We start from the raw sequence: 13,349 nt of genomic DNA, 5'->3' as shown, positions 1-13,349 counted from the left end.
ACTACATCCTCTTTAGGCTGGGAATTTTTTCTTCTATGATTTTGTTAAATATATTCTCTGGGTTTTGAGCTGGGTTTCTTCTCCTTCTTCTATTCCTATTATTCTTATGTTTTGTCTTTTCCTAGTGTCCCAGATTTCCTCGATGCTTTTTGTTAGGAATGTTTTAGATTTAACATTTTCTTTAACAGATGAATTTATTTCCTTTATTGTGTCTTCAATGCCTGACATTCTTTCATCTCTTGTATTCTGTTGGTGCTGTTTACATCTATAGTTCCTGTTTGCTTACCCAGATTTTTCACTTCTAGGATTCCCTCATTTTGTGTTTTCTTTATTGCTTCTATTTCCATTTCAGGTCTTGAACAGTTTTCTTCACCTGATTTTTTTTCTTGGCTTTCTTTTAGGTATTTATTGAGTCTTTCCAATTTTTGTTTTTTTTTGTTTGTTTGTTTTTTCCTCTATTTCTTTAAGGGATTTGTTCATATCATCTTTAAAGACATCTATTATTTTCATAAAGTAAGTTTAAGGTCATTTTCTTGTGCTTCAATTGTGTTGAATTGTTCAATTCTTGCTGTTGTAGGAAAACTGGGCTCTGGTGATACCATATTGCCCTTTCTGTTATTTGTGTTGATTGTGTTCTTACACTGGCATTTAGGTATCTAGATTTAGGTGTTGATTTATCTGTTTGTCTTTGTTGGATGGGTATTTTGTTCCTTGGTTTCTCTTTCTTCTCTGGTATTATGGTTTAAAGATCCAAGGGTTCTGGTAACTAGCATGTCTTCAGGTCCAGTAGGGTATCCCCTCTGAGGTTTGGTGGCCTACGGGCCCCTAGATCTGACCTGGCTCCTGGTAAAATGGAAGTCTTCTTCCAAAGTTGTAGACCAGGATATGGAGAGGGGGTGGGGGAATTGGGATAGTGTGTGTAGTCTGGGGTTGTTGATCAGGCTTAAAGGGGTTTGTGGACAGTGGGCAGTGTTTTACCTGGGATTCTTAGGACCAGCCTGGCCTCCCTTAAGGTTGTAGGGTATTTGGCCCCTAGTATAGGGCCCGGGGAGGGTGCAGTTTGGGGTTGTTGGGCAGATTTAAAGGGGTTTTGTGGGCAATGGGTAATGTCTTCCCTGGATTTGCTAGGACCACTTGGGCCTCTGATACAGCTGTCCGGGCTGTGGGCCCTAGTGTGGAGCCCAGGGGATGCAGTGCAGTCTGGATTTGACGGCAGGCTTTGAGAAGTATTAAAGGGCAGTAGGTGTTGTCTTACCTGCGGTTCTTAATAAATGTATGTCTTATTTGTTACTTGAAAATATTTTCTTGACATTAGTTTTCTGACTTTCTAATTCAGTCTCTGACTACGATTTTAATATATCCAGTTCTTCTTTTGGAATCTTTGTTTCAGAGTTTCTATATTTAACTTCCATGTCTTTCCCTTCTTCACTTACAGTTTCTTCTTGATAACAAATTGTGTTATAAGCAAGATTTCTTTCAGGAATCTATGAGAGCATTACATTGATTTTGAAAATTCTTCCCTGTCATCTGAGTTATCCCTTTCCTCACTGTAGCAAGTCATGTTTCTCCCCTCTTGTCTGTCATATTAGTGTCTCACAAGTCTGTGTCATGAATGAAAGACTGAATCGCCAGTGTGGGTGGCAGGCATGGATGTGGCTCTCCACTTCTTCTCCACTGATACTGGCAGGGCTACCCACCTGACCAACTGGGAAGTGGGCATCCATTCTTTCACTCCCACGTGTACTCCTGGATGTAGTAGCAATAGGCAGGCAGGAACCCCAGTGTGGACACAGATAAGAAGGTTTAATCAAGCCATAAAGTTTCCTTTCACGGTAACACTGCCTTACACGTTTGCCTCTCTTCTACCCCATTATTCTTTCTCGAAAATTTAAATAAAAAAATCTAAATAAAAAATGTTCTTCTTATTTAAGGGACTTGGGATGAGAATAAAATTAGAGGCACGTGGCCCATCTGCTGTTTTGAAGTTAATGACCCCCATTAGCTCCCTGCCTTTTCCTTTTCAAAGATTTCTCAGCCTTGCCTATATCACTCTTTTTATTTTATAATGAGCAATGTTTCCTTGGTAATTAAAGTCTTGTGGTATAAAAGCCATCACAGGGCCAATGAAGATTGAAAGGCTGCCAGAATTGCTCTGGGGTGCCACCACTTGCTGCGTGGTTGCAATTTCTGCTGTGCTTTGGAATAGAAGCTGGGTGCTGGCGGGCTAGGGAGGGGACATTGGTATACATATTGAAAGCTGTCACAGCTTGCTGGTCACAAATTGAGTTCTTCATATTCTTCAGTCTCTGTTCTTGAAACTGTATTTTTCCATCTGCATTCGGTTTGATTTTTCATTTGGTGTGGCTGCTATTTATACTATGTTTGGATTTGCACTCCATGGGTTTACAGTAGAGACTTGGAGGCCATATTTGTCAAAAATGAATTTTCCTGTCATCAGGGACAGTCACATGCACTTTGGATTATCCCTCTTCCTTCCCTGCTCTCAATGGTGCGCACTAGAGTGGTGAAGGAGGCGAGGCTGCGCAGTACACAGTTAGCACGTTTGAATCCTGATTCCACTGTAGTGTGAAGAGACAAAGGTCCATGAAGACAGGAGCACTGTGCCCAGGATTTTCCTCCCCGAGGAAACACTCTTGAGTTCCTTAAATTGCCTCCCATTGCATAAATCACTTATGTGTCACAGGAGCAGAGGGAGGAATGCCATACCCTGTTAGGGTTCTTTCTTCTCAGCCAAGTTGTGTGCTAATGGGTATAACTCCGAGATGGGACATTCCTGCACTAGCCGGTGATTGGTAACAAATCCAGGAGACCAGGGAGCCTGTCTACTGACATTCAGATACTTGTGCTCAGTCACTTGCCCTGACTCGCTGGTGCTCCTCGTGCCCAGAAATTTGCTGAGACTGCTATGCCGAGCCTGACCCGGCACCTAAGGTTTGCCAGGTTGACCGTAGCCAGAGACATAAGAACAAAACTAGTTAGCCATCTTCCACAGACAGATACCTGAACAAGCACACACTTTCTTTTTTAAGAGTCAGTAAGCCAAGCATGGCAGTGTCTGTAAACCTGTAATCCCAGAACTCAGGAGGCTGAGGCAGGGGGATCACTAGTTCTAGGCTAGCCTTGCTTACATAGTGAGTTCAAGGTGAGCCTGAGCTCCCGAAGAGAGACCCAGTCTCAATAACCAAGGGCTGTGGATGTAGCTCAGGAGCAGAGCACTGGCCAAGCATGCGCAAGACTCTCAGCTCAACCCCCAGTACTGCAAACACAATTAAAGACAAGATAATGAATAGTGGAAGAAACACACTTTTTACTACTGCACTTTAAGCAATTTTTAAAAATTGTGTGTGTGTATGTTTATCCATGTGTGTGTGCATATATATGTGCATGCACGGGGAAGCAAAAGCACAGCCTCAGGTGTTGCTTCTCAGGAGCCGTCCACCTTGTTTTCCAAGACAGACTCTCAAATTGGCCTGCCATTTGCTGAATGAGGCTGTGTGGCCCATGAGCTCCAGGAATCCTCCTGTCTCTATCTCCCCAGCCCTGGGATTAGAGTACAGCACAGAAGACTTTTTTTTTTTTTTTTTTTTTTTGGCATGGGTTCTGGGGATCAGTTAAGGTCCTCGTGTTTGAATGAGAAGATCTTTACCAAGTAAGCTATTCCCCAGCCCCACTTAAGGGCCTTTTTTTACATAGCTGTTTATCACATGCACACAGGTAATTGGTTTGAAGCATCCTTCCTCTGCCTCTTCTCTAGGATATAGAGTACATACGATCTCATTATAACATCGAGGATTTCATCTACTTCAGCCACCACCAGCAAGAAGAACATGGGCGCTTGAACCATTTTGCCCTGAACCCTATTTTCCGACACTACACCAAGTTTTTCCTGAAGGAGATCCTTCGCTTAGGCTTTAAGTCGTGTCTCTACTACCCCATATACCCACAATCCCGGGAGAAAAAGGTAAGAGGCTGGCATGGGCTGTCCCCTCCTGCGCATGGGTGTGCACGGTGGCGTCCTGTGTGCACTGCGTCTTGTTTGTTTTGCTTGTGAGGACTTTGACTGTAGCATGCAGCTGAATCTCCACGGGCCATATTTGATTAGGCCATTTGCTTCACTGTGGCGCAAGTCCGGGAGGCTTCCAGTTTTTGAAACAACAAGAACCAATGTAATTAGACAAATTGGTCGGTTTTCCTATATTGACAAAATGGCAACCAAAAACTCTAGCTGTATAAGACACAAGCAGCAAATTATTTCTTATGGTGTGAAGCCAACATGACCCTATCATGTTCTTTGAAATATAGAGCCCTACAGAAATGAGTAAAATAAAGTAGTTCCATCCTATAAAATTGGTGTGCTATACAGTGCATTCTGAATAAAATGTATAACCATTTCCATAAAAATAATGGATGAATGGTGGAGATGTACAGTTGTAATGGAACTCTGCTCTAGGGAATACCTATGGCATTCCATCTAATGCTTGCTCTACTTCCGTGGAGTAGCACAGCAACAGAGACCATGCACATGTTGCTTATATCCATCCAAATACCAGCTCATCTCATCTCCACATCCTCCTCTTATCCTGCTTTGGTGCTCAGGAGTGCACGTTTTACCATGCAGGCTGTGCCCTTGCCTTTTCTTTCTCAAGCGGTGTCTCGTAGGAGCTACTGATACACACACGCAGCCACCTTCACCTACTCACGTACTGTAACCTGGATGTTCCACAAGTAAAGTGTGATTTAGACCAGATTCCCATGGGGACTCTGAAAACTGGTCCCTTGGTCACTAATAGTGGTCCCCAACTTGGTGTGTACTTTCAAGGTGGTGACTTTCAACTTCTAGGTTGAGTGGAAGTTGTCCCCTCAGTTCTGGGTCTTGACCTCAAGCTTTTCCCCATTCTGCTGAGAGCCCTTGACACTGTCATCCTTTTTCTCAGTGTCCACGAGGAACGAAGGGGAATTTTCAAATGATCTTACTTGCCAAAGTATTTCTTAGACAATCTGTGAGTGCATTAGCACGTACACTTACTATAATAGTTGTGCCCCTGTATCATCTTAAACAAAAGACAGCTGGAGGAGTGCTTGTGGGAAAGAAGGAAGAGAAATGTGCCAAAGAGTTGTCATGAGCCGTGGACCCTGCCTCAGTAGGGTTTTGTTTTGTTTTGGTGCTTGTGTTCCCTGTAAAATGTAGCAGGTCAGCAAGATGATTAATGACCTGGGAGATAACAGTTGTACAGGAAAACCCTGGCCCCAAACAATTTCCTTCACTTTACGCTTGACTGGATACCAACTGTGTGACCTTCCAGGTGTGATATTAAATTCTTAGTTTCTATTTGCCATGCTGCCTGGATATGGCATGTCAAGAGCAAAGTGCGCTTGCATCCACAGTAAAGACATCTTGGGCATTTCATTGTGCCCGCGTCTGCTTTCCAAGCAGTGTGGCGTTAGGGACATGCTGTTTGGGAACCTGCAAAGCACACTGGGGAACACTTTCCTCAGTCAAACTGCCAGTTGATTTACACAAAAGACAAGAGTGAGATGCTGTCCCAAGTCATTTGAGTGAGAAGTCCCAAATTCTGCCCCAAGGCAGAATTTCCAGCAATGAAATTAAGCTGCCTGTATCTTACTGTGGCAGTTGCTCTCCCTTTACCTCATGCAAACATCTCCATCAGGACGTAGACCAGTGGTTCTCAACCTGTGGGTCACGACCCCTCTGGGGATCAACTATCAGCTATCCTGAATATCAGATATTTACATTAGATTCATAATAGTAGCAGAATTACAGTTATAAAGGAGCAATGAAAATAGTTTTATGATTGAGGTGTCTCCACAACATGAGGAACTGTATTAAAGGGTCACAGCCTTAGAAAGGTTGAGAACCACTGACATAGACATTCACATGAAATAGACATGAAAACCACACTCTGGCCAGGGTTTCCGGGGTTCTTATTTTCGGTAATGTGTGAAGTCAGGGTGTGAGGTGCAGTGGTGAAGGATTTTCAAGAGCTTTTCAGGCCGGGCGGTGGGGGCACACGCCTTTCATCCCATCACACGGAAGACAGAGGCAGGTGGGTCTCTGTGAGTTTGAGGCCAGCCTGGTCAACAGAATTAGTTCCAGGACAGCTAGGTCTGTTACGCAGAGAAATCCTGTCTTGAAAAATCAAAAACAAATAAATGAAAGCTCTCATGGAAGCTGATATAAATGTCCATGGCTACTTTAAAATGGCACCCAAGTAATACGCAAACTATTACATTTATTAAGATACATCTAATTCTGCTTTACTTTTTCCTCTCTCTAGCTTCAATTCAGTGAGTAAATACATCATTGCCAGTTTGGCTTCTTCACAGTTTTATACTTGAGGGTTGTACTGGCTGGTTTTGTGTGTCAACTTGACACAAGCTAGAGTCATCAGAGAAAGGAGCCTCGGCTGAGAGAAGGCCTCCATGAGATCCAACTGTATGGCATTTTTTCATTTAGTGATCAATGTGGGAGGTCTCAGACCATGGTGGGTGGTGCCATCCCTGGGCCACTGGTCCTGGCTTCTGTAAGACGGTGGGCTAAATAAGCCATGGGAAGCAAGCCAGTAAAGCAGCACTCCTCCGTGGCCTCTGCACCAGCTCCTGCCTCTAGGTTCCTGCCCTGTTTAAGTTGCTGTCCTGGTTTCCTTCTATTATGATATGAAAGTGTAAGCCGAATAAACCCTTTCCTCCCCAACTTGCTTTTTGATAAAGATTTTCACTGTAATAGAAACCCCAACCGTGGCAAGGGTGAAAGGGTTTCTTGGCCCTGAGTTTCTTTTCCTTTTTTTTTTTATAATTCCCAAGATTTCATAAATGGGAGAGTCACTGTTCTCTGTCAAGTTTTAAAAACTAGATAAAATTAATATTTAAGGCACTGTTGCAAAAATTGTTTATCTCTTTCAACAAGCATAAATCCAGTTCATAACTTCATCATAATACAAATCAAAATTATTTGATCCTCTTCTCTATCCCCACTTTCCAATTTTATTCCTTCATTCGAAGACCCTTATTTCATTTTTTAAAAAAAGCCCCAGTGATGTTGCCTGAGTGCTTTCACATCTGGCCTATGCTGCCCCCTGGGTGGCATTTGTATCTACGTGTGTTAAAGCAGCGTGTGCCAGACACACAAAGGTTAACAGGACTCGGATAACACAGCTTAATGGGGTCAAATCAAGCTGATTCACGATCACTATGGAGAAGAATATTCTCCTGGGGGAAATACTTGTACTGAAAAATCCCATAAACCAAACCACTTGTTTATCTGTCATTCCCACAGAGATAGTAATGTAATTACTCTCATAATTATCTTCATTAGTGTCAGGCATTATCTACAATTCATTCCTCTGCTCGAAGAGTATGTTTGTTTATTTGCTGATTTTTTCCCCTCCCCTCTCTGACTTGGCCGAGTGAAGAGTTTTGTATTTGTCAAGCAGCATGCAGACATCTGCGCTGTGCGCCCCTGACATTCTCTCCCCTAAAGTAGAGATTGCTGCCTTTCAGATCCAGAACTCGTACGCCCACTCCCTGACATCTGCCCTTCATTACTTGGTTCCCGTGCGACCACGACGACAGATTGTCTATCCTCTGGAAAAGCTTGGCATAAACGCTCCATCAAAGGAGGTCTCCAAGGATCAGGTGGGTAGCAGGGCGGCAGGCAGGGAGGCACGGTGCCAGCTCCCGCGGGCTTGGCAGATGGGGTGGCAGCCCTGTCTTCACCGAGCAGGCTGCTTCTTAATTACAGGGAACCTGGCGCTCATACCCTTACAGGCGGCGCCCTGCAAGGGCTCCCCGCAGCCTTGCCCTCAAGTGGTTATTTCACTGTAAAAGCCTGAAACAGAAGCCACATCCTCCTTCAGAGGATTCAGCAGGGACACCCTGTGTGCTGTTGCTGGTCCTTAGACAAATGAGTGGCCTAGAGCCATCCGCGCCCCCCCCAGCAAATTTAGAATCCCCCTTTCAATTGATTGTTTGCATTTAAGTCAGTCAGTGGTCTTCTTGCCGGTAGGACAAAGCTGCCAAAGAGAAATGTCGTGTTGGAGGGGTTTGGTCCTAACCTGGCATTGTTTTTTCATTTTTGTTGTTGATTTTTTAATACTTGCATAAAAACTGTGGGATGTCAAAATGAGTAACAGGCTTGTTTATTTTACCTTCCTTGAGGTAGAAACTAGTCCTGGAATGGCTTTATGACCAGACAAGAAAGGGGCCTAGTACCTGCATGTCAAAGTTCATGTATGTGAAGACACAGCCAGTTTTGGTGATTGTTGTAATTTACATGGCAAATGGGACCAACATGTAGGCTCCCCAGTGTTCTGGGAACTTTGAGTTTAAAAGTAAAATATGTTAGTGGCTAAGATTTGCTCTTCCTAAAAGCTAAAACGGGAGAGTGGAAGTTCAAACATCTCAAACATTAAATCCAGGAGCTGTTCCTCAGAGTTGAGGGATCTCTTCACAGGGAACGTATGAATGACGCCCCCAGCTCGGCTTCACACAGGGGTGGAGACTACCCACTCCAGTCCAGAGGCTTTAGTTCTCTGGAACTGAGGCAGCTTCAAGTCTGGCAGGATCCTTATATTGGTAAAATAACAAAAATTGTATTTATTTTCTAACAATTATGCATCTATATTTGAGGAGAGACTGAAAATAAACAGCAGGTTGGTTTTATTTATTTTTTGAAGTTTTTATTATGGAAGGTGGTGAGCAGATACAATCATATAGAGCATAGTTTCCTATCCCCCACCCCCTGCCATGAGAGACCTTTCCCTTACTCTTTTTTCAGATTTCAGTCTGTCATAGTTTTAGCAAAATTAATTCCTGGAAAAGTAAGATTTAAAATGCAAAGACAGAAAAAATCCAAGTTCACTTATGTACTGTTAAAATTTGCAGACATAGAATTACTCTGTCAAATTACTAGAAACTTCCATGTGCTTAGGTCTTCATAGACCAGTTCACACATGACTTCTTATTGTGAACCGCACCTTGAGAAGTGTGGAAATCTGAAGGGGCCTCCAAGTAAGGAGAGACCACACCTGAGGGGACAAGCTATGGGGTGGGGCACCTCTGGACAGGGCAAAGACAGCAGCTGGTGTGGTTTCCAAAGAGAAAAGGGGACGTCTATGTTTGGATGAGTTGGTAAGGCCTGATGGGACTTGCTAGTCAGTGTAGCCAAATAGAGTTTTGGCTGCTGGGCCTTGGTGTTTTGGTAGCTGGACCTTGATGATCAGTCTCAGGAATGAGTTAGGCATAAGGAAGTAGCCAAGTAAGTGAATGGGCCTCGATGGCTAGCAGGAACGTAATCTAATGGGGTAGAAAGGGAGAGGGCAGCGGGAAGGGTAGACCTGCTCACACCATGTTTGCAGTCCCGGGGCCCGTTATAGAGCCCTTAAAACTCCCCTTGTACACAGCACCTGGAGACAGTCATTTTCTATTCTTGGCCAGTTGGTATCTTCCTTCTCCCCACTTGCTTCTCCTTCCTCCAGTATCATCTGGAAGCAAACACCATGGGCAGATTCTTCGTATTATCAGTCTATGGGCATGTCCTTAGTGTCAGAGTCCACTGCGCTTTGAAGGTGAGATATACAGGGGCCCACCAGGGGGACCAGGGCCCTGTTGCGTTGGGACATCCTGGAACCAGACATCCAACTTGGTGCTAAGATGGCATTTTAGGGTCAGAGAAAGCAGCTGTATGCTGTATCTGTCTCAGAAATAGTTTCCATAATTCTGATTAGAAGCACATGCACACACGTGTGTGCGCGCGTGTGTGTGTGTGTTTGTGTGTGATATCTCACCAGATGATGCTTTGCAGTGTATGTACTGGATCCGGTAAAGATGACCGATGTCATACCTTTGCAACAACTGCCTACACGCCTTCACGTAGACAGGGCTAGGCCTTTTGTGTAATTAGGGCTCCTGTGACTTCAGCCAGCATTTTCATGGAATGAGAGGGGGATGTTCAAGCTGTTCGGGAGGCATGCAGAGCTGTTGTATGGAGCATGAGCATATTGTTCCAAGCATGCAAGACGCTCCTGCCTGTCCTCTGCCTGCCTCCGGGAACCGCTGGAACTGAGCCATGTTGAGATGAGCTGGAGCTCCAGGTGGAGAGAAAACATTTTTGTTTCATTAAAAATGATCCTAGCATTACTTCTGAGGTTGGCGTGATTTGAAATCATTCCTTACATGTAATAACTTTTTCCCTGCTCATGTCAGAATGCATGACTCCTTCTCCTTCTAGAGCCCTGGCACATGTTAAGACACAAGGGAGACCGATAGTATAAACCTGAGTTCCAGAAAGAAAAGCCCTCAATGGGCCGGTGAGAAAAATGATGGTGCAGATGTTTGCCTGCTGCACAGTCCTAATCCTGTGGTGTCTACAGCGTCGGTGAATTCTGACTGCCTAAGAGCTGCATCTACCGTTACTGACCACATCCAATCTTGATGTGTATTTTAGTAAACTGAAGGTTTACTAAGGGGATTGGGAAAGGGGGTTGGTGGCATTTAGCCTGTACAGTGTCTGGAGTTAGATCATCAGCTTTGTATAAAATGAAGAGGTGTGAGGGTTTCAAGACCAGTGAATAGTGTCTGTGCTGGGGCCACAGCTCAGTGGAGGAATGCTTGTCTAGAGTGTGAAGGGTCTTCTCTTTGATCTCCAGCACTTCCTCAAACAAACACAGTAGCAACGCCAAACTCGAGTCACAATTTTGAAAATGTAAAGATCCTATCAAAGGATCAGCAACATTATAACCCACATAGAATGGACCTAAATATTCGAAACTTGAGATGTTGATTTATATCATTTAAAGCTTTTTCTCTTTTAAAAATCATTTTAGATGAGTTCAACATTTTAAGCAATTGTCTGAGAAGAGTTGAACCCAATATGGTTGTTTGGGGAATAATTTCAATGTGGTTCAAGTACATCCCTATCTGAGAAGGGAACTAGAATTCCTATGGGTGAACCATGCAGGGCTGACAGTCACCATTTCTCACAGAATTCCCTTTCTGCTGTAAGTCTCACATCCCTCAGCCACATGTATTAGCTTCCACAGCCCCCCCAGATCCTCTTCTCTCCAGCCGCTTGCTTCTTATGCCTTTGACCATGCTTAGCACATCTCTGAGTGGCCGTCCCCTTGCTTTCATCTAGGAAGCCGATCTTCAAGGGGACGGATCACTCCAGTCATGAGGAATGGGATAGACCGTGTTTCATCTCGGTGGGTTGCCAATTTGAATCTGGCACAAGGCAGCCGTGACTGAGATTCATCTCTGCATGGGTAGAGCAGTGTGCCCTCCCCTCCCCACCCTGAGGCCATGGAACTTGTGCCTGCTTTGGGTAGGCACCTTCCCAGCGCTTCTCCAAATGGACAGCTCATTTCAGAGCAGGCCATAGGAAAGCACCTGAAGGCATTCATTTTCTCATACCTTCTAGAAGCTGGTTCCCAAGAGTCACAATAATATCTCTCCAGCTGAGCAGTAGGAATTCACAGAGAAGCGAGAAGGCATTTCCTGGTATCATAATCTGCACGTTAGGCCTGGAAGATTCCCATGCAGTTTGAATGCGCCATCTTGGTCTATGCACCTATGTTCTGAGCTGTTGCCTGGGGATCTTATTAAATGGGTCATGATAGCTCACCATCATGTACACTGTGATCCTGAGAAATACTCAAAATTTGCTCGAATTCTTTTTGCAGACAAACTAAAGATTGGAGTGAGTTGCCTTTCTCTTACTTAGGAGATCTGTGGAGAAGCATTTGTTTTTCTTTCCTGCCTGCACCCCAGAGGGATTTTGAGTTGACTCTGTTACTGTCACTACTCTTGGGGAAGCTGTCAGTAGACTTACAGTTTACATTACAGTATATTTACTTTCTGTTTAACTTATTTCTTTTATGTGTTTGGGTATTTTGCCTGCATGTATGTCTATGCACCTTATGCACGCAGTACCTACAGAAACCAGAAAAGAGCACTGGATCCCCTGGAGCTGGAGTTACAAATGGTTGTGAGCCTCCATGTGGATGCCATGGGTGCCAGGGGAACTGAATCCAGGTCCTTTGTCAGAGCCATCTCCCCTGCCCCTTACTTAGAGTATTAATGGAGGTAGATGGGGGAGGGGGAAGGATAGTCAAAGCTAGGACTCAATTCAGTATTGAACCTATGTCTGTAGAATTCCTGTGGTATCTGTACTTCATGTCCCAGGTCCTGCTTCCTCTTGGGGTATTTAAGTAGCAATGATTTACAATGATAAACTCCAGAAATTCACTATCTTTATTATTCGCCAAAGTTCTTAATAGTCTATTCTAGCTATTTTTTCTTCACCTTGATTTATGGTGGTCTTAGAATGGATGCATGATATCCTTCCCCGCCTGAGAAATCATACTTTCACAGTGATCAGCTCTGATGTTATTGACAGTCTGATGAAATCCAGACTAACTTCCTTGGAGGCCTCCATTTGGACTCTCTGTGTTTGTTTTCTCCACATCTCTCTTTGTCCTTCTACAAGGAAAATTGGCAGTGTTTCTAAGCTCCCCACCCCCATCCCCAGAGCTAAATGTTGGCCCACCCTTTCCTGGTATGTGATCTCAAGAAGATGTCACTGGCTGGCATTCAGTTACCCTTTGAATTGCCCCCTTTCATCCGGGCTGTTCTTCCCCAGTCCAGCTATAATTACCATCTGATGGACGGTTACTGGATCCCGTTGCACGTGGGCATCTGCTGCCTTGGGAAATTGCGTTATTCTCCCAGCACCTGCTAGGTTCTTCCCCAGCGTCATTGTTTCCCAGGCTCTTCCTTAAACCTGGTAATGGTCACTGAGAGTAGTCAGCCTTCCCTTGGTTGTAGTTGTGGTTGAAGTGTCTTGTGTGGTTTTTTTTTTTAGATTTATTTATTTAGTATATATACAACATTCCTTCCATGTTGCCAGAAGAGGGCACGAGATATCATTATAGATGGCTGTGAGCCACCATGTGGTTGCTGGGAATTGATTTAAAAACAAACCAAAACCCACAGTTCTCTAGTCTCTTCTCAGAAGATGATTCTCAGCATCATCCATGTACTGATCACTGTTAATGCCACCACGAGGAGATTTCCTTGGCATGAAATTCACCCCTCAGTCGCTACCAGGGTCTGGTTTGCTTTTTCAACCCAGTTCTCAGCCACTCCCTCCATGTTCATGCTTCTCCTGGGCAACATAGTTCCTTCAAATGGTAGTGAACCCCTTTCCTCTGATTTGCAAAGAAATTGAATAAATTCCTCAACGGGCTCCCTCTTTTCCTCAAATAATATACCGTCCATGTCATTTCCCCCGATTCTCTGACACTACCTCATTA

The 13,349-nt window shown here is 44.2% G+C and overlaps 1 protein-coding gene across 1 annotated transcript in view; it reads left to right on the top strand.

The window, feature by feature from the left end:
- Cfap61 (cilia and flagella associated protein 61) overlaps positions 1-13,349 on the top strand; it is a 273,757-nt gene that overhangs the window by 110,990 nt on the left and 149,418 nt on the right. The window contains exons 16-17 of the mRNA XM_042055131.1: positions 3,776-3,982; positions 7,540-7,674. Of these exons, the coding sequence (XP_041911065.1) occupies positions 3,776-3,982; positions 7,540-7,674 (342 nt within the window). The remainder of the gene's footprint in view (positions 1-3,775; positions 3,983-7,539; positions 7,675-13,349) is intronic.

The sequence above is a fragment of the Arvicola amphibius genome, chromosome 5 (genome assembly GCF_903992535.2).
Source record: "Arvicola amphibius chromosome 5, mArvAmp1.2, whole genome shotgun sequence".
In the NCBI taxonomy this organism is placed as follows: Eukaryota; Metazoa; Chordata; class Mammalia; order Rodentia; family Cricetidae; genus Arvicola; species Arvicola amphibius.
This window is presented reverse-complemented; position numbering and strand designations above follow the sequence as displayed.